General features: G+C 41.3%; 1 protein-coding gene across 4 annotated transcripts in view; it reads left to right on the forward strand.

Annotated features, from left to right (window-relative positions):
• Nucleotides 1-19,658, forward strand: part of FRMD4B (FERM domain containing 4B) — a 347,769-nt gene that overhangs the window by 285,692 nt on the left and 42,419 nt on the right. For all 4 annotated transcript variants that reach the window (XM_082346172.1, XM_082346169.1, XM_082346170.1 and 1 more), the window contains 2 exons: nucleotides 16,592-16,675; nucleotides 18,192-18,257. In XM_082346172.1, the coding sequence (XP_082202298.1) occupies nucleotides 16,592-16,675; nucleotides 18,192-18,257 (150 nt within the window). The remainder of the gene's footprint in view (nucleotides 1-16,591; nucleotides 16,676-18,191; nucleotides 18,258-19,658) is intronic.

Genomic DNA, 19,658 nt, shown 5'->3' on the forward strand with positions numbered 1-19,658 from the left:
AAGCCCTCCTCATCTGCTAGTGGTGTGACCTTGAGCCAGTTTTAAAGCCATCTGAACCTAAGGTCCCTTTTCTTTCAGAGATTCGTTGTGAGGATTGAGTGAGATCAAGCACCTTGCAGGGTGCCCGGTACAGAATGGAGACTTAGTACTTGGGAGTTTGGTTCCGCTAAGCCCCATCTAGTATACTGAGATGCATTTTAGATGATGTTGCTATTATTGTTTTATCGTCTCAGCCATTTTTAAGTGCACAGTTCCGTGGCATTAAGTACATCCACATTGCTGTGCGACCATCACCGCATCCATCTCCAAGATCTGTCATCTTGCAAAATGGAAACTCTGTGCCCATTAAATGATAACCCCTCTCCCCTCCGCCCCCAGCCTCTCTAACAGCCGCCATTCTACTTTCTGTCTCTATGAATTTGCCTTTTCTGGATGCCTTATGGAAGTGAAATCATGCAGTATTTTTTTTTTTATGACTGGCTTCTTTCACTCAGCGTGATGTCCTCAGGGTTCATCCATGTTGTAGCGTGTGTCAGAATTTCCTGTACTTTAAGGCTAATATTCCATTGTATGTATATACCACTTCGTTGATCCATTCATCCATGGAGGGATACTTGGTCTACTTCCACTTTTGGGCTCTTATGAGTAATGCTGATATGAACAAAAATAGGTAAACATCTCTTTGAGACCCTGATTTCAGTTCTTTTGGGAAGAGAGATACATTTTTAAGAAGAATCCCTGGCTTCCAGATAGTTAATTATATTCTACTGTTCATTGGAGTGGGGGTGGGGTGGAGGCATAGGAATGAAGGATGGGTATCAGATCCTTGTTCTAAATCATCAGATCTTACTTACCAAAATTAATACTTGAGGAGCCCAATACTTACATTAAAATATTGTTGTAGGTGAATATTTATTGACACGGAAAAATGATTATAATATAGGAAGTAGGAAAAAAGCGTATGTATTATCCATTTTTATAAAAAAATTATATATACCAATATGTTCAAATACATGATACAGATATAAAAACTGGTCCTTAAGTTGTAGCATCGTGCAGGAGCCCCTAAATTTTTTTGTTCATACAGCCCCTTTCATTCTCAATATATGTTTACTTTTAATTATTTAATTATATAGTTATGTACATGTAGAACTATATTGACATCACATACATTATAAAATGTTCACAAAAGAGTAATGCATCAAAAGGAAAGAGATAGAGTAACATGTTCCAAGAATGAATAAAAATAATTATCGTTAGAAGTTCTAGTATTGGGAATTCCCTAGCAGTCCACTGGTTAGGACTCGGCGCTTTCACTGCTGGGGCCAGGGTTCCATCCCTGGTCGGGGAACTAAGATCCTGCAAGCCATGTGGTGCAGCCAAAAAAAAAAGAAAGAAAGAAAGAATTTCTAGTATATTCTTTCTGCACACCTACAGATCTCTCTACCACATAGACTGTTGTAGAGTGGATTCTGAAGTTAGGCAAAGCTGAACTGGATTCCACATCCCACTTCTCACTGGTGAATAATCTTAGCTGAGTTACTAAACATCTCTAAGCTGCAGTTTCCCATCTGTAAGTGGGAATAATTACAGTTCTTTTATAAAAAAAATTGTTTTTATTGAGATATGGTTTTTTTATTGAGGTATGTAACATTATATTAGTTTCAGATGTAGAACATAATGATTCAGTATTTGTATATATTGCAAAATGATCACCGCAGTAAGTCTGGTTAACATCCAACACCACACATAGTTACAAAAATTTTTTTTTCCTTGTGATGAGGACGTTTAAGATCTACTCTCTTAGCAGCTTTCAAATTTGCAATACAGTGTTAATAGTGCATTGTGCACTGCCCGGTTTATGGTAGGGGTAAAAAAAATTAAGCAGGTACTATTGTCATGACTAACAGTTGTCTTGGGATGGTGGGGATAGAAATGTTTACAATTTTCCTTCTTCTTTGCATGTCAGTGTGTTTTCATTTATTGAAAATGAAAATATAGTGCTTATGTCAGAATTTCTTTAAATGTTATTTTGTCTTGTTAAAAAACTCAGAGCTTAGCACAGTGACCTGCAGATCTCCTGCACTGCGTCCTTTTTCAAAATGAATGTAAGATTCATGGAACGCTACCCACTTGGCCTAACGGAAACTTCCCAAACCAAGGCTTAAAGCCCTTCCCTGCCACCCCAGAGCAGCAAGCCCGTGATTCTCCCCGTATGTGGGAGGCCCTGTCCAGAACCTGCTGGCCCCCAGGGGCCTGCATGCCTTTGTGAACAGGCTCATTCAGTTCTCGGCACAGGCGCCTGAGGCTGGGCAGGCAGAAAGGAAGCAATTAAGACAGTGGAAACCTACCAGGGAAAAAGCTGTTGGCAGGGCCGACTTCATGGATGTGTGACCTGGGCAATCACACAGGGCCCCCTGCTCGGAAGCACGCCACTCTTGGTTTGATGCTCTTCTGTCTTGAAATCTTGGAATTCTCCATGATTTTTTCACAAAGAAGCTCCACATTTTGATTTTTCACTGGGCCTTGCAAATTGTAGCTTGGTCCTGGTTGTTGAAAACTGTAAGGCATTGAGAAGGCCCGGGTGTTGAATGGATTATTAAAGAAGGGGTCCTCTTGTAGGTGTCTAAACGGGTACTCCATTGAGGAAGCTGGAACCACACAGAATTCTGCAAAACAGTCTTTTTGCATGTATGTCTGGGAACCTCTTACCCTTTTCTGATTTCAGTATGTATGATCGCCCAGGTCTGAAGCACGGGGAGTAACAACCTTGACTTCATAAGGGCATTGTGAAAATCGAGAGAAAATACACGTGAAAGGGTTAGAACAGTGCCTGGCACCTGGAATACTCATTTCCGAAAGCTTCCTAAATACTCAGTTGCTACCCTGGTATCAGCTCTATGAGCTAGGTAGTATTATTATGCTCATTTCATTTTTAAAATTTTTTTCCCGATGTTTACATTTTGTACTTCATTTATTTATTTATTTGTTTTTGGCCGCACCCTGCGGCATGCAGAATCTTAGTTCCCTGACCAGGAATCGAACCCACGTGCAGTGGAAGCGCGGAGTCTTAGCTGCTGGACCACCAGGGAAGTCCCTAACCTCATTTTATAGATGAAGATACTGAGGTTCAGAGAAGTTGAGTAACTTACCCAAGTCATACAGCTGGTTACCATATGGAGTTAGGGTTTGAACTCAAGCCATCTGATGGCAGAGGTCATGCTGTTTTCACTCCACCACTGTGCACCCTGCTTTCATCATCATCTGTTAGGTGCCAGGTATTCCTGGGTACTTTTATCATCTGATCCTCAAATTGTAGCCGTTGAGATCCTTGTTCTGCAGATGTGGAGGCAGACGTAGTGATCACGGTCACATATCTTTCCCACATATGGTGGTACTTGGATTTTAACCCCCATCCTCTGAATTTCTACTCAGCCTTTCCACTTGATAATTCCTCAAGAGCGAATCCAAAAGATGTTTAACAGTATCTACTGCTTTAATTCCTCAAGAGTGAATCCAAAAGATGTTTAACAATATCTACTGCTTTGGGCTGATAATGCAAATGCAGTTAGACTTTGGCGAACTCCTGGACCCGCATGCCAGGCAGTTCTTCATGGCTTGTTTCTGGCAGCAATGGAATGTCATCAGCGCTGGCTCAGACCTTGGAATCTCACTGGGTTTCCCCCCAACTCCTGGCAACCACCATTCTACCCTCTGTCTCTATGAATTTCTAAAATGTTTTTATTTTAAATATTTACAAATTTTCATGTTAACCTAATTCTCAGCCAAAGTCATCCTTATGGATTACATTTCTTCTAAAAGAGTTGAAGTTTCAAAGGATCAGAATCCTTGGCAAGCTGACTAATGTTTAGAAAAATCTCTCATCACATTTTCATTTTTATTAGAAATTCTTTAGACTTAAAGAAAAAAAAAAAAGGTAGTTTGACAGTTGATCCCTATCAAGCACGCAGATGGACAGAGTAATTCGTCCTTTGTTACAAGTTAGGCCACAGACAAAAATTTAACAGCAACGGAATTCTAGCTGAGTGGACGCTGTGTTTCCCAGAACACACGCCGGTTTCTTGTCTCTTTGGTAGAGTGCTGAGATAACGAGGATCGGACACAAATTCCATGGATTGGTCATGATGTTGGAAGAGCAAGTTTCAAGGCTGAAATTCCACCAGTTACTGTGGGTTCTGTTGAGCCAATCCTAAAGCCGCTTACAACCTGGGACTTGCCAAGTCACTTCCAAAGTTCTTTTCCCATGTGGTTTATTACCAGCCCTTAGGGTTGCCAGGTTGAGCAAATAAAATAAACAACGAATAACTTTTTGAGTGTGTGTTCTAAATATTTAATCTGGCAACTCTAATCTAGATGGCCCACTGGGGATTCTTCTCAGTGGTAATAATCCACCCGCAGCCTGTTCTGAGAATGGTAGAAATAAAGTGTTTATAATTGTTGGTTTCATGGGCTGTGATCAGAAATGAAGGAACACATTTATTGAACATAGGCAAGTGCCTTCATAGCAACACAGCTTCATAGCATTTTCCCAAGAACCCTATAAAACAGGTCACTCTCCCTGTCTTTATAATGAGGAACTGAGGCTCATAAAGGTTAGTTTATCTAAGACCACAAACGTCCTACAAACATGGAGACCTGGGACTGTATCCAGTTCTAAGGCCTTACCTTATTACTGCACATTACAAGTCTAGGGCCAGCTGGTAGACCGCTCTGTTGATTTGTTTCTAAGTATGTGGCAGCTTTGCAATAGCCTGTGTCCCAACCCTGGCTGCCCATGTGCCAGCTCTGGTGGGACAGTGGGCAGCCAGGTGACCTCTCTAAACCTCAGTTTCTTTATCTGTAAGTTAGAAATGGCACCTACATCTACGTTCGCCATAAGGATTAAATGAGTTCCTTTTTTTTTGTATTTTGTATAAGTAAAATGCTGAGCACTTGTCTGCCACACAGCACATGCCCAGGACAGTCTCCTTTAAAGCCGCAAGAGTTTCGTTTATTGTCCTGTGAAGGGGCTGAGTGGTCGGAGGGAGCTGCAAACCAGAGGCAGCCTAGAAACGTGTGCTCACACCTGATCCCCAGGGAAGGAGCTTCATTGGGTTAAGATGAATGGAGGGCACCCCTCCTTCTCGCAGAAGTGGTGGGGAACATCCCTAGCTTTAAGGGGAGGCCAGGAGAAGGGCTCCTTTCAGGTCTCATTTTCCGCTCTGCAAATGGTGACCACCTGATTTGGCTTGAGGCGTGATCAAGAACTGTTTAAATGGGGTGGGAAGAAAATTCCAAGATTGGAAAGACCCTGTGACTTGGGAGGGGAGGGGGCCAGGTCTGGCCCAGCCCGCCTGGCTTTTCCGGCCCCTCCCCCTCCTCTCTCCTCCTGGCTTTCCAGTTCCCTCCTCTGCTTCCTTCTCCTCCCCGGCTGCGCCACTTTGACCTGGAGTCCGGAGAACCAGTCAAGCAGCCACTGGTCCTCTCGATCTAGCGCCACCTCCCCGAGGCGCCCCTGGGTAAGTCCTTAACGTCAGCGGGCCCTGTTTTCCCCCGTCTGTGAACTCAGGGTCGGACACACCAACTCAGCTCGCCTAAACCAGCTGGCAGGGTTTGGTCTGGAGGGGTGGAAAGTGAGGAGGGCACTTTATTTTAGCTATTATGAAATCGTCTCAGTCTGTGAGCAGTTTGACTAAACTGTCTGCAACAATCAGTGGTGGCTTTAGAATGGGGTGGATTTGAGCCCTAGCTTTCTGCCTTGGTGTATGATTGACTATGAATGATGACAATTTGTTTCCAACTTTCTGCAGCTCCTCCCAAGCCCTCTGTCCTCTAAAAGAGAGAACTCGACAGGGGTAGAGATTTTACTATGAAGTTTTTAGTCAAGATTAAAAAATCAGGCCTCAGGAACACCTCGTGTGTTTTAAGGAAACTTTGTTGGGTGTTGGGCTTCTCAGGCGGGTTTGGGTGCCCTGTTTTAAAATTCTGCTGAAAATGACTGGGGTCTGATTTTGTGGCTCTTAAAACAAATTTTTTTAAACTAAATTTGGTATCTTTGCTATCAGGGGACAACTATAGACTGTAGTGGTTTGGGTTGGGTTTAAGAAACATTCAGTGATAACACATATTAAGTCTTCTTATCTGTGTTCAGATCTTTGTGGTTTAATCCAGTTTTTGGCTAATCCAGATTATCTAGTTTAAAAAATGCAGCCTATCCTCACCGAAGAAACTAACTTTATTTTTATTTTTTTATTTTTTTTATTTTATTTTTCGGCCACACCGCGCGTCATGGGGGATCTTAGTTCCCCCACCAGGAATCGTGCCCCCCTGCAGTGGAAGCGCGGAGTATTAACCACTGGACCGCCAGGGAAGTCCCAGAAACTAACTTTAGTAGAATCGATGAGAGGCCACTATAATTATAAATTCTGAAGCCTCGAGTTAAGCTGGGAAAAGCCTTCGGTCTCCTCCTCACCTCCTCCTCCCCACATTTTCTGTCTCTTTTCGGAATTAGAGGAGTTAGGCAGAGTGGTTCAGGCACAGGCTTGGAGTCATATTTGCTACTTTCTTGCTGTGTGAGTTTCAATCTCTCTTAAATCTCAGTTTTCACATCTGTGTAATGGGGATGCTGGTGATAATAGCATAACCTGTAGAGAGAGGTTTTTGTCCAGTCTCTGAAACCTCGTAGTGCTCAGTGAGTGTGAGCTGTCGTTCAAAGCATTTCTTTTTTAGGGACTGAATGAAGGTATCCACTCTGTGTAACTGCTGGGTCAGCCTTGAAGAGTCTCGTGAAACTAACCTCCTGGGCTGTCCTCAGCCTCTTTGACCTTCTTTCCTGTTTTAAACTGTAGATTGCTATCTCTTTCTTGAAAATCTCCCTTTGTTTTATGATGTGTTTATTCTATTATTCTGTTCCTGTGGTTCTCAAGTCATTTATTAAACAGATTGCTGGGTCCCACCTTCTGCCCTCCTGATTCTGTAGGTCTGGGGTTGGCCCAAGAATTTGCATTTCTAACAAGTTCTCAGATAATACGGATGCTGCTAGTCAGGGGATTGTAAGAACTACTGTGTTTTCTCATGCTTGTCAACCTTTAATATCCCTTTACCTAGGAATTAGTGGAGAGTAATTTACTGTTAGAACTCCCTAGTTATTAAGTCAAGGAGATAATAAACTAGATTCATCACTGAAGGCCAAGTTCCCAGATAACTGAAAGAAACATGATTTTTTTTTTAAATTAAAAAAAGGTGATGTGAAGGCAGTCTGGCCAGTGAACAAATGCTCTAAGTAAACTGAGACCATACCTTAAACTGCTAACTACCAAGGTGTTGATCAACGCTGGTAGATTAGTCGAGGAAATTAGTGTTTATATTCAGTATCCAAGATCCTTCTAATAATGGCATGTTTAAGCAAGCTGTCCTCCTTAAACACTGGATCCAGCTGGAATGCTTTAGTAATTGAGTTGACACCTGTTACACCATTTAACAGACATTAAATACAGTTTTTCTGGCTGTTATGATCATTGCCATGGCCCATTCCTTCAGTATAGTGCAAAACTTTGACGGCCACCCCAGCTCTCTAGCAAGCATAGATAAGGAAGTGGCTTATCACCAGCCTCTGTACAGGCAACTCCAGAAGACTGGCAAACGTTTCTAATTTACACCAGTTCCTAAAGACAGTAAATCTTTAGCTTGCACATAGCACAGTATTAAATAGAGCTCCCAGCTGTGACAACTTGCTTGAGATCTTGGAGGCCCCTTAGGCTACATGGTAGACTTTATCTTGAGTATTCAACAGGCGTTAACTATAGCTTTTTTACATTTGCATATGCATGAGTTATACTCATGCAAGACTCCAGTCCCAAGTTACTTTTTAAAGAGCTTAATTTATGTCTTGGTGATGTTTCTACGCTCATTTCCGTTGGGTCGTTATACTTAACGTGCTTTTTAGGCACCTTCGCTTGGAATTTCAGATAAGGAAGAGCGTTAGCATCAAAAAGAAAAGGGAAGTTTGGGGCTTGGGCTTTTTTTTTTTTTTTTTTAAACTGTCCTAGAAACCTAAGGATGCTTCCACACCAAGCATTGACAGCTCCCATCTTTGAGGGATCTCATTCAGTGATCTGTTTGCTCCAGAAGTGCCAGCACCACAGTTTGCTAATTGCTCTCACTCCCTCGTCCTCCAGCCTGAGAATGGCAGGTGGCTGATTGTCACTGTGGGCAAGTTCCCAATTAGGCACAAACAGGTGCACACATCTGCTGGGGGTGGCTGTTTCCACACAACTGCTCCAGCACACACAAAGGGTGGCCTCAGCTTTGCCAGCCATGTGGCTCTCTCAAAAATGAGTGAGGTTGGCACATTCCTACAGGGCTTTTGCGGTCAGTAAAGAAAAACAAGAGCCCGTGAAAGGGGGCTTGGGAATGCCAAAAGGAATCATCACGGGAAAAAGAGCTGCGGTGGCTAAATGGTGGGTCATGGGCCGCTTCCTTCTAGAAAACTGTCAGAATAGGAACTTGGAATACCTAAAGGAGGTATTATGAGCTATTTTATCTAATTATCAGCCTAGATAATCAGATAAAACGCAGTGTTCTTCATTGTGGCATCTGAATTCCTCCTGAAAGGATGAAGAATAGCAATTTCTGGTTTGTTACTGAGAAGGAGCAAGTCTTGTAGATTTACGGGCATTGTCTTTGGCTAGGACCTGGAGAAAGCAGTCCCTCTTGGCAGTTCTGGTCAAGTTCGTCTTTAAAATAACACTTCCATTGCATTCGGGTCAAGAACGTCCAGACAGGACTTCCCTGGTGGCGCAGCGATTAAGAATCCGCCTGCCAATGCAGGGGACACGGGTTCGAGCCCTGGTCCGGGAAGATCCCACATGCCGCGGAGCAACTAAGCCCGTGCGCCACAACTACTGAGGCTGCGCTCTAGAGCCCGTGAGCCACAACTAGAGAAAGCCCACCTGCAGCAAGGAAGACCCAACGCAGCCAAAAATAAATAAATTAAAAAAAAAAAAAGAATGTCCAGACAGGGTGAGTGCGTTTCCTGCTGGGATGAGGCAGAGACATCTCCGTCCAGGCTTGCTCACCTCCCGGCTATTTAGAGGCCCTCGGGATTCTGAGGTTGATCCTCATTCATATAAACCCAGCCTCCCACCCTGCCTGCCTGTCAGCCCCAGGAGGGGCCTTCTCTGCCCAAGCCAGACCTGGCTGCCCCGGCCAGCTCAGTGGATCCACGTGGCCTTGGCTCCCAGGCAAATTCCCCCGCAGGGGTTCTTCGGAGGGTGGACAAATAAGCATTCAGCTACTGTCAGTCCGCTCAGACGTGAAATCCTTCAGGTTCTAAACTCTGAAAATGATCAGGATTAACTGAAGAATAATGCACCAGTGTTTCGAACACTTGCCCTCTAAATGGCAATGGGCTTCCTCATCGGTACCCTCGCTTTCACCCACTAACCATATTTGACTTAGTTTTTGATGTGAATTATATCACCCGGAAGGATGTGTAAAACATGTATGAATGGTTTAAAGAACAAATTAGAAATTACACAGCCACATAACCACACCCCATGAGGAATGTTGCCAGGATCCCACCCCACCCCGACTGTGTAGTGGACCCCCCTTTCCCAATAAAAATCCTCTCTTTTCCCCAGAGGTACTTGGGCTGTATGGAACATATTTTCTTGTTTTGCTTTATACTGTATCACCTATGTATGATTCTCTGTGGTTTCATTTTGCTTGCTTTCGAACTTATATACATGGGATGGTGATGTATATATTATTTTGGGTCTTGCTTCTTTGCTAAATATTGTGAGATTCATTATGTTGTGTGAAGCTAGTCTGTATTTTGTTTGCTGTATGATATTCCATGGTATGAATACTGTAATTTTATCATTTCTACTGTTATGGGATATTTGGGCTGTTTTCTTTATTTGTCTTACTGTGATCAGTGCTACTATAAACCCTATTCTTTTGCATAAGTTTCTCTAGAGGTATACCTAGGAAAGGATCTCTGGGTCATGGGGTATGCAAATTTCCAAAATGATCATGTCAGTTGGCTTTCCACAGCAATGGATGGGAGTTCTATCGCCCTTCATCTTCGTGTAACCTCAGTGCAGTCGTGTGTAAAGTGGTAATTCATTGAAGGTTTAATTTGCATTTCCCTGAGTACTTGTAAAGCTGAACACTTGCTTCTACCTGTTGGCCATTTGGGTTTCTACTTGTGCACTGCTTGTTGAACGATTTAACCCATTTTGCTGCCAGGTCGTCTGTCTCAGCCATCTTTTTGGTCCTCTTTTAGTGTCATAGACAGGTCCCCAGCTCAATCACCTCCTTATTGGTGGTGGCTTGTTAGAAGTTTCCTGTGTTAATAGGTCCTTATAGAAAGTGATGTTGTGTATTCACAAGAAAGGATATTTTGCAGTAGCACAGATGAACAGATTTGGAGGATTAATAGGAACCTTTTCTAACACAAAGAAATTAAGGCTGTGTTTTTTCCTGAGAAAGTAATCTTTTGGGATGGTCCAGATTCCACATTTGTCAAAATTATTTATGTGTCTCATTTACTCATGCCCTACTGGTGTTTTGCACTGTAAGTCAATTATCTGAAACTAGAAACCAAGCTGAACTGAGAAGGGCCTCCCTATACATTCTTTACTAATAGTTTGTCAGAAGTTGCAAAGCGATAGTGATGGTCCGCAGGTATGTTTTATGCACAATGCTTTACTTTTTATTTTTGGCTTTACTTTTTTGTTTTTTGGTTGAGGCAATATTTTAAAATTCAGACATTCTAGGTAAAACTCTGAGATTTTGCCTTATTTTTGAAGAAAGTGCAATCATTAGGCAATAGTGGATCCACATTCCCACGTGGCAGAAATTACATTGATCTGAGTGGTGGTTCCCCATCAGCAGTGGCAGCTGATTGTTTCCTCAGTATCCAATCTCCCTTTGCTCCATATTAGTAAAATTTTTAGCGAGACATGTGGCTGCCCAAAATAAAAACTACATATCTCAGTGTCCCTTGCAATTATCAAGAGCCTTGTGATTTTTCTGGCCAGTGGGATTAGGGGAAGTGGGCAGCTTTCAGGTTTTGCCCCTAAAAGAGTGGGTATGTCCTCCTTTATTCTTTTTCCACTACGTGATGGCTAAAAGGTGGACGTGGTGGTGGGCTATCTGGGACCATGTGAAGGACAGCAGAACCCCACGAATGGTGAAGCAGCAAGAGTTTCGGTCCCTGAACACTTCATGCTATTCTAGCTCTAACTTGTACGTAAAGAGAAATTAAAGTGTTGATCTCTGTCACACACAGTCAAATCTATATCCTAAGTAACTTCAAGTGGGTAATGTTCTCTTCTCTTCCTCATGGTCCGCATCAAGTCCCCATTGTGTCCCTGTGTCTGCTGCTGAGCTTGACTTGCCTTACTCAGCTGGCTTAGACAGTTGGATTTCTAATGCTTCTCTCACTTGGCTCCTATTAGAGAGTTGCATCTAAGATATATTTATATTCTAATATTTAATAGTCTAAGAGTGACACAAAAGAAAAATTCTTAAGTCTGAAAGATACAATACAATTAGAAGTTTTAGGGTTGAATTATCAGGAGTTTTATAATCATCCAAATCAGGGTTTCTCAACCCTCAACACTATTAACATTTGGGGCAAGATAATTCTTTGTTGCTGGGGGCCCATCTTGTGTATTGTAGGATGTATGGTAGCATCCTGGCCTCAGCTCAGTAGATGCCAGTAACACCTCCTTCCCCAATTGTGACTGTCAAAAAAATGTCTTAAGACATTGCTAAATATCCCCCAAGGGGCAAAATTGCCCCAGTTAAGAACCACTAATTTAAAGTATATTTATTTTTTTACCTTTTTTTAAAAAAATTAATAGACTTCAGTTTTTAGAGCAGTTTTAGGTTTACACAAAAATTGAGCAGAAAGTATGGAGAGTTCTCATATATCCTCTCTCCTTCCCCCCTCCCTCTCTTCACAGTTTCCCCTATCAGTAACATCTTGCATTAGTGTGGTACATTTGTTACAAGTGATGAATCAATACTGACAGATTTTTTTAAAAATTTATTTATATTTATTTCTTTTTGGCTGTGTTGGGTCTTCGTTTCTGTGCGAAGGCTTTCTCTAGTTGCGGCAAGCGGGGGCCACTCTTCATCGCGGTGCGCGGGCCTATCACTATTGTGGTCTCTCTAGTTGCGGAGCACAGGCTCCAGACGCGCAGTAGTTGTGGCTCACGGGCCTAATTGCTCCGCAGCATGTGGGATCTTCCCAGACCAGGGCTCGAACCCATGTCCCCTGCATTGGCAGGCAGATTCTCAACCACTGCGCCACCAGGGAAGCCCCCCCTGACAGAGTATTATTAACTAAAGTCCATAGTCAAATCATGGTTCACTCTGTGTTCTACAGCTTTTGACAAATACGTCCATGATTACAGTATTATTCAGAATAGTTTCACGCCCCCCCCAATCCCTTGTGCTCCACCTATTCAATTATATTCCTTTTGAAATAGTCTAAACTCTCCTTAAAATGATCCCTAAGCCACTTGCCTATTAATGCACATTTTAGTTGCTTCCCAGTGATTGATTAGTATCCCAAAAAAGTCTTAATGAGTAAATATTCATTGTTATTTAGGATGCTGCCTTGTGATTAACGTTTGGTAATTTATTGATTTATTTAGTCACCATTTCCAGATGTATAATGTCTTATCGCATCTTAGGACTAGGGTAGGTTCTAATGGTGCATAGTTAAAATTAAAAACTCCTTGGGAAAGTGACATGTCGAAGGCCAAAGTTCATCTTTCAATATATCCAACACAGGTAGTATTTTTCTCCAGTTGTAACATGTAGCTATTTCTTGTTAGTCACTAGATACACAAGTTGTGTGTTTAGCGGACATGTGTTAAATGCTTAAATACTAGAAAAATCTCAGTATATTGAGAGACTGGTGCTTTAAGGACACAGGAACTAAAATCATCTTAAAGGACAGCAACTTCAAGTCTCCCGTTTCACACTTATTCTCAACCATGAGCTTGCTGAATAAAATGATGGATAAAATTTCCCTCTTATTTCATTCCCCTCTCTCCTCTCTCCTTTGGCTGACTACATTTGTATAAGTTAAAAGCAACTTCGTCATATGACACTTGTTTCTATGTGCTCAGCATGCAGTATACACTTAATACGTATTTGCTAAATGAATAAGTGAATTTATGGTAAATAGCAGCTTCTTTTCTTCTGCTCTAGTAGGTCTTGATTGCCACAAAATTAACTGTAATTCAAAGAAATAAGTGAATGTGAGGCTGAGCTCTTGGAACACAGCACACAGTTCACATGAACCCAGAAGATAACACAGATGTGGTTGGTGGTGATGATTAATAACAATAAGTGGGGTTTCCCTGGTGGCGCAGTGGTTGAGAGTCTGCCTGCCAATGCAGGGGACACGGGTTCGAGCCCTGGTCTGGGAAGATCCCATATGCCGCGGAGCAACTGGGCCCATGAGCCACAACTACTGAGCCTGCGCGTCTGGAGCCTGTGCTCCGCAACAAGAGGCCGCGATAGTGAGAGGCCCGTGCACCGCGATGAAGAGTGGCCCCCGCTTGCCGCAACTAGAGAAAGCCCTCACACAGAAACGAAGACCCAACACAGCCATAAATAAATAAATAAACAAATACTTTAAAAAAACAAAAAAACAAAAAAAACAAAAAGTGTTATCCTTAGTCTTTCACTTTAGAACATGTACAGGTATTTGCCCTTCACAAAAAATTCATAAGCCAACCTCTTTGAAAAGGAAATGGGATTTGAAGGACAGAGCATAAAAGAAATTATGAAGAGAAATAAATATCATTACTGGGAGTTGACAGGTGACCTTTACTATGATTAAATACGATTGTGGTATATATTTTGGTTTTCAGGAAGCCCAAACCAGTTTCCCGAGATTGTCAATGTGGTTAAGCCATACTGCTCAGATTTCAAATGAATAGAGAGATTTATCCTTATGTAAGAATGGGAGCCAAGTGACTTTTCATTTCCTGGAGTAATTTGTAAAGTCGGATCTCTCACCTTTAGGAAGGGCCCCAAGCCTAGTTTTGAAGTGTAGCATTGACAGGTACAAATCATACCATCTCTAAGCTAGTTGACACTCAACTCTATCTGTTCTTACTGAAAGTAAGTTTATGTACAGGTTGCTCAGTGGGTTCACCTGATTGCCCTGTGGCCTGGTGGGGAAACTTGGGATAGAACCAGTAAACAAACCTTCTGTAGACATTGAAGGAGAACCAGTTACACCAAGCCTGATCAAGTGACAGGAGAGAGCAATTTCTAATCCAGCACAGTGCAACGTGGACCAAACAAAGCCTGTCTGCAGGCCATACTTGGTTCCCTAGTTTGACGTATAACATTTGATCTAGGTAATTGAATAAATGCTTTGGGAGGAGATTGACCTTGAGTTCAGTGTTTAGTCCTACAGCTGGGGGTTCATCTCTTTCAGTATCACGATTCACATTGGGGCAAACCCTGGGGAAGCTAATGTAAAAATGCTTGAGTGATGGATTTTGCAACTAATCAGTTCAGAGTTTTCATTTATAAGTAGAGGTGAGGGTGAAGGGGAGTTCTGCCTTGCCAGAGATGAGAATGTCCCAGGACGCTGCTCTGGGAGTCTTTCAGGGAATCAGGTAATAGAATACAGTGTTTATGGTCTTGGCCTTTGAAGCCTTCTGGCTCCTCCACATAGTAGCTGAGAGATATTGAACAAGAGGCTTAGCCTCTCTAAACCTCAAACTCATACCTGTGAAGTAGTCTGGATAATAATACTACCTACCACATGGGAAGAGTTGTGATGGGACTTCCATGAGGTGAACAGTGCCCTAGAAGTGCATTTCATGGTGCTCTTGGTAACCTCAACAAAGAGTTGCTAGTGGCAAAGATACGGAGAGGTGGCAAGTAAGTGGAAAAAAGTTACCAGTATGCTGTTTGATGAACACCAGGGTAATCATGATTTTGAGTAACTCTTTAATGGGCTTATCCTAGGCTGTAATGAACCCCAGAGAGTCATGTCTGTTTCATCAGAGACTGCCTCCTTAAATACTTGGGACTCTTCTCACACTGTGCAGGACAAACCTGACTGGGTCATATTACCTGTTCTCCCTTCTGTTAAGTTCCTTAAAGACCACACCCTTCTCTTTTTTTTTAACATCTTTTTTGGAGTATAATTTCTTTACAGTGGTGTGTTAGTTTCTGCTGTATAACAAAGTGAATCAGCTATACATATACATATATCCCCTCCCTCTTGCATCTCTCCCCCACCCTCCCTATCCCACCCACACCCTTCTCTTTTCACAACCAGAATTTTGCCATTTTTTTTGGTTTGGTTTTGTTTTCATTGTATTATTGTTTTTAACTGAGATATAGTTGATTTACAATATTATGTTTCAAGTGTATGACATAGAGATTCACAGGTTTTAAAGATTGTACTCCATTTATAGTTATTATAAAATATTGCCTGTATTCCCAGAATTTTGCCATTTTAAAATTAGCTGCTGTTTCATGAGGTACATTTTAGTTCACTTGTTGCAGTTTGAGGGATAACTTCCTTGGATTTCATTAGAAACACATTTTCAAGTCATCTTTTTTTTTTAATTTTAATTTTAATTTTATTTTAATTAATTTATTTATTTTTGGCTGCGTTGGGTCTTTGTTGCTGCACACAGCCTTTCTCTAGTTGCAGCGAGCGGGGGCTACTCTTTGTTGCGGTGCGTGGGCTTCTCTTTGCAGTGGCTTCTCTTGTTGCAGAGCACGGGCTCTAGGCACGTGGGGTCACTAGTTGTGGCTCACGGGCTCTAGGGCACAGGCTCAGCAGTTGTGGTGCACGAGCTCAGTTGCTCCGCGGCATGTGGGATCTTCCTGGACCAGGGATCAAACCCTGCATTGGCAGGCGGATTCTTAACCGCTGAGCCACCAGGGAAGTCCCTCAAGTCATCTTCTATCCAAGTGATTTCCGCAGATGGCCGACTTGGTCCATTTTATTTCAGAGAGTGGTAAGGAAGTAACAGACGAGTAATAGAAAGGTCTACACTCAAACCTTTTTATTGCAATGATAGCTATTATAAAAAATGGTGATTCTATGTGAATGGTTTTAGGATAACCAGTGTTCCAACATTGTGAATATTATATAACCACTAAAAATAATTATGAGGGTACTACAGGAGTGTGGAGAAAGTGTATAATGAAATTTGAAGAATGCTGCATAAAAGTAGAATATAAAGTGTGCACAGTTATAGTAATAATTATGTATCAATAATAAAATAGATACATATAGGAAATATACAATAAAAATGGACTTTATAAGTAAGGAAAATGGGATTATGGCAATTTAATAGTATTTAAAATTTTTTTTTTTGTCTTTTAAAGACTTTAAAATCTCATCAGGTTCGTTGTCCATTTGGGGGCTGTCTTTAGTTAAAGTCTATATAGCCTTATGTATGCTGACAGTAACATTTGACAGAACCCAATGTGCTATTGTTACTTTTCAGATTTCATGTGGTGACCAGCTTGGGTAATCTTTTAGGTAACAACGACTGACATACTGTCTTACTTTTCTTTTTAGTGATGAAAATGCCAGGAAAGATTTAAAGACATTACCAGCCTTTCCAACCAAAACTCTGCAGGAGCACCCCTCCCTTGCCTACTGGTAAGCCACGACAAGATTGCCGGTGACCCTGTTACAGTAACCTCCACTGAGAACGGCATGCTCTTCAGGGAACTAAAAGAAATATAAGTGAGGAAACTATCAAACTGCCCATCGTACGTGTCAGTCAAATCATAAGTAGACCCTGATCCTTCCAGTGAAAAGGTCTTATCAAATCTCTCTGGAGATCATTGTCCCAAGACTGTAGTCATGTGTGAAGAGTGGCCATGTGCCTTCTCATTCAAGTGCATAATACATTTGTAGAGTGTGCTTTTAAGTGAACCATGCTCAGTATATGTGCAGTCACTGTATAATGCAGGCTTAATCTGGCAGAGTGCAATACAAGTGGTATAAAATACAGATTTCCTTGAACAGAGGCGTTCATAATAAACAGAAACAACCTGAATGATCAGAGGTTTCCTCTACAGCCAGAAGTCATTGTCTATTTTGAGTTGTGTATTTGTCTGTATTTTAATGAATCCATAGTACCCATTTCCCATGCAACATTTTTCCTAGAAAAGTACGTTTTCTCCCCTTGAATTACTTACATTCCCTTTAAATATATTTTCCTCGATTTAAGGCTGTAAATCCTGAAGATGGTTTTCCTTTCCACTAAAAAACTAGTTACAAAATAAATATTCAACATGAATAGCTGTAATATGAAAGTTGGAATATTTCCCAAGTCAATAGTGAGAGTGGATACTGAGGCTACATTGCATCCTGAGTCTGGAACCTTCTAAATGAATCATTGTTAAGTGATAGTTTCTTAAGGATAAAAAGCAAAGACCAATCACTGTTGCTTATTGGTTGTATAGAGATAAAAACGTTTATTCTTCTCAGTTATACTTGAGATATGACTAACGAGCTACCAGTCTGAAAGGTGGGTAAATAACTGAATGATGTCAAAGGTGACCAGACTTCAGCCTGTTTCTCCTTTCTAGTCAAAAAGTTTTATTCTAAGACGATAATGAAGGGTTTTCTTCTAAAGTATTATGTCCACAAGTACTGACAGTAGAATATTTTAGATTGAACACTCACTCAGAAGCATTTTTAATTCTTTCTGAACAATTTAAGGAAAATGTCTGTAATACTTTACACTTGCTGATCTCTCTAAAAAACCCTTTTAATTTCCCCAGCAAGGCTCTCTGACTAGCGTTTAATAACATTATTTTTTATTTGTTATATTCCATTCAGTTATGGGAGAGAATATTAGTTTTTTATTTGATGATTGATATTATGTTTCCTTTTCTAATAACTTAAGTTTTTCAAAATTCACATATTATATAAGTGTATTATATAAAATTGTATAAAATCGAGACAAGGTCAAATGGCTGAGCTTCAGGAGTCCATATAGTCCATATCCTACAAAAACAAAAGTCAACCAGCTTCTGTCTTCCAAACAAGTTGGCCTAGGCCTTCTTTCTCAAGTGTTTCAAGTAGGCCACCTGAGAACCTTGAAATTGGATCTGTACCTCATACAGTCATGCATTGCTCTACTTTTCATTTCCTTGTTTTACAGTGAGGACAGGGTAATTGAGCATTATTTGAAAATCAAAGGTCTGACTCGGGGTCAAGCTGTGGTTCAGTAAGTATCTTTCTTTTTGCTTAGATATGGTTGTAATGTCTTCCGTTTGAGAAAGTCATCTGAAATGATTTCTCTTGTGTAGTTTGTGTGCATATAGTACTCACCTGGTTAGAAGTATCTTACCATGAATTATAAAGTGTCTTGGGTCATTCCAGACTTTGGTGTCATCAATTCAGATGCCTACCAGTGTCAGACAGGTGACAAAAATGAGAAATCATAGGCCAAGTGTAGGCAATAGGGAGTGGTGGGGACTGTGGTGAACTAGAGAGCTTTTTCCCTGGCTATTTACAAGACTACTCAGCGTCAGCATTCAGGCATAATGTTGCCAGATCATCTGATGTTTTTCAAGAAAAGCTGGAAATTACGATTTTTAAATCCTAATTTTAAACATTGCAAAGTAATTTTAAGAAAATTTTAGTACAACATGAGCCAAACAACATCTATCTGGAGGCCGTGTTTTGTCACCTGGTTTGTGACTCTATTTTGGATGGAGCACGCAGTGTCGGTGTTGGATAATGTTTCTTTATGGTACCAACAGCAGACCATAATGATAGATTTCTGCTTTTTAGACCTATAGAGTTACCGTCATTTATTAAGAACAGTTCACAGGCTACATTGAAGTTTTTAAATTGTAAAAAGGAAATTTATAATTTAAAAATTTTTGAATTGTAAAAACTAATGTAGCATTATTGCTATAGTAATTGTACAATAGAATAACTTTTATGGCCATAGAAGTTTAAAAAAAAAATCTGCTGAATATAGCTCAGAGCATGTGAGAAGTGAAATAAGGACTTGGCGATCACTATTCCCCTGGTCAGTGTATAGATTTCCCCCACATCCCTGCTCTTGCATTCATCTCCTTTTTATCATAGTGCACCTGCTGTGATCTTCAAGGCAGAAATGAGAAGTTAACAGCCTGAAGTTGAATCCCTGACTTGTGCCTGTTTTCTGAACTGGAAAACAAAAAGGAATAAGAATTTCCATGAAGGATTTTAGGTTAGGTTAATGTGTATTATGAACTGTCCTTGTTGAAATGCAGCACCCTCTTACTTCCTTTGATCATTATCATTGTGGCTGCAAATAAGAGACTGTCTAACTTGGTAGTTAAGGCTCTAGACTGTGGAATCCGACTCACTTTGCTGGAATCCTGGCTGTGCAGTGTAATTGCTGCCTGGCCTTGGCACATCTACCTTTTTTTAAAAAAAATAAATTTATTTATTTTATTTATTTACTTTTAGCAGCGTTGGGTCTTCATTGCTGCACGCGGGCTTTCTCTAGTTGCAGCGAGCGGGGGCTACTCTTCGTTGCGGTGTGCGGGCTTCTCATTGCGGTAGCTTCTCTTGTTGCGGAGCACGGGCTCTAGGCACACGGACTTCAGTAGTTGTGGCACGCGGGCTCAGT

This window comes from Balaenoptera borealis (genome assembly GCF_965194805.1).
Source record: "Balaenoptera borealis genome assembly, chromosome: 12".
In the NCBI taxonomy this organism is placed as follows: domain Eukaryota; kingdom Metazoa; phylum Chordata; class Mammalia; order Artiodactyla; family Balaenopteridae; genus Balaenoptera; species Balaenoptera borealis.